Source organism: Mus pahari, chromosome 7 (assembly GCF_900095145.1).
Source record: "Mus pahari chromosome 7, PAHARI_EIJ_v1.1, whole genome shotgun sequence".
In the NCBI taxonomy this organism is placed as follows: Eukaryota; Metazoa; Chordata; class Mammalia; order Rodentia; family Muridae; genus Mus; species Mus pahari.
Genome location: NC_034596.1, coordinates 93,140,911 through 93,142,951, shown reverse-complemented (window position 1 = coordinate 93,142,951; position 2,041 = coordinate 93,140,911). Strand labels below are relative to the sequence as shown.

Here is a 2,041-nt window from a genome sequence, read left to right as displayed (position 1 = left end):
AACTCACTCTGTAGACCAGGCTGGCCTCGAACTCAGAAATTCACCTGCCTCTGCCTCCCAAGTGCTGGGATTAAAGGCGTGTGCCACCACGCCCGGCACAAACACCTGTTTTTAAGGAGCAAACAAGAAACCTTACCTTCTGTAGAGAGTTTACAAAGAACTTGGAATTCATCTTAGAATTGATCTGCATCGAAGATTTACTTAATTTAAACTCCTTTTCACAGCGTGCCAACTCCTTCCTCAGTTTCTCTCTTCGTTGTTGGTCAGCATCTAAGGAAGGAAACAATTTTTTTTTTTAAATAGCAACAAAACATAAATACTAACTTTTTGGTCTTGTTAGAGGAATAAAATCAATGATTTTCCCCTCACCCAGGCTGTTCTAGAAGCTGTGACAGTCCTGCATGGAGGACTCTCTCCAGTGCTGGGGTCAAGGCCAATACCCCACACACAGCTGGAACATTTTTCTTGTTAAACATATTTATACTATCATATATGAGTAAAATCCCAGAGAGTAGAGGCACAAAAAAATCACTTGGGCCAGGAGTTCAAGGCCAGCTTGAAAGCAATAACTCAGCTCAAATGAGCAAGTAAAACAGCAAAGCCAACATGCCAACATTTTAAAGACATCTGCAGTCAGGCAACTGACTTCTGTTTCTTTTAAGTCCTATTCATTAGAAATGCTAGTAGAGTAAACCAAATAATCCAGTCTAAAAATGGGGTACAGAGGTAAACAGAATTCTCAACAGAGGAATCTCTAATGGCTGAGAAGTACTTAAAGAAACGTTCAATGTCCTTAGTCATCAGGGAAATGCAGGTCAAAACAACCCTGAGATTCCATCTTATACCTGTCAGAATGGCTAAAATAAAAAACTCAAGCAATAGCTTATGCTGGTGAGGATGTGGAACAAATCCTCCATTGCCGGTGGGAGTGCTAACTTGTACAACCACTCTAGAAATCAATTTGGTGGCTTCTCAGAAAACTGGAAATAGTTCTACTTCAGCTATACCAATTCCTAGGCATATACCCAAAAGATGTGCCACCATACCACAAGGACATATGTTCATAGCAACCTAATTCATAATAGTCAGAAACTGGAAACATCCCAGATATCCTTCAATCAAAGAATGGATAAAAAAATGTGTTTCATTTACCCAATAGAATACCACTCAGCTATTAAAAACAAGGACATGAAATCTGCAAGTGAATGAGTTGAGAAAATATCATCTAGAGTGAGGTAATCCAGATCCAAAAGGACATGAATAGTATGAACTCACTTATAAGTGGACATTAGTCATAAAGTACAGGGTTACCACTCTACAATCCACAGACCCAAGGAAGCTAAATATCAAGGGCCCAAGGGAGGATGCTTGAGTCTCACTCAGAAGGGGAAGTGCATGTGTGCAGTCATGTGCCACAGTGTATATGTAGAGATAAAGGACAACTCTTGAGAGGCCATTCTCTCACATGTGGTCCTAGGGACTGCACATAGGTGATCAGGCTTGATGGTAGATCTTTACATCCTGAGTCATCTCAGACTTCTTGTTGCCCTACTCCACTTCCCGCCCATACTTTGGTCTGCACATCTTTGGTCTCTTGAGATAGAATCCTGGAATATAGACCTGGGTAGGCTGATATTCACTGTGTAATCCAGGCTGGCCTTAAACTCAAAGGTAATTTTTCTTCATCTCAAATTCTCAAGTACAGGCGTGGGCTACCACACTGGCCTTTCTATTTTAATTTTTTGTAAAAGTACAACTATTACTATTATTATGTTTAATTCTGAAATATGCTAGCTTTCATTTTATCATTTCTGGATTTGTCCAGTGATAAATCTTTGATTAACTTGCTAGTCAGTACCTGTCTTAGTCAGGGTTTCTATTCCTGCACAAACATCATGACCAAGAAGCAAGTTGGGGAGGAAAGGGTTTATTTGGCTTACACTTCCGTACTGCTGTTCATCACCAAGGAAGTCAGGACTGGAACTCAAGCAGGTCAGGGAGCAGGAGCTGATGCAGAGGCCATGGAGGGATGTTCTTTACT

General features: G+C 40.8%; 1 protein-coding gene across 6 annotated transcripts in view; it reads right to left on the bottom strand.

The window, feature by feature from the left end:
- The window catches only part of Spata7 (spermatogenesis associated 7), a 37,357-nt gene that overhangs the window by 16,024 nt on the left and 19,292 nt on the right, over nt 1-2,041 (bottom strand). For all 6 annotated transcript variants that reach the window (XM_021202130.1, XM_021202129.1, XM_029541151.1 and 3 more), the window contains one exon: nt 137-270. In XM_021202130.1, coding sequence (XP_021057789.1) covers nt 137-270 — 134 coding nt within the window. The remainder of the gene's footprint in view (nt 1-136; nt 271-2,041) is intronic.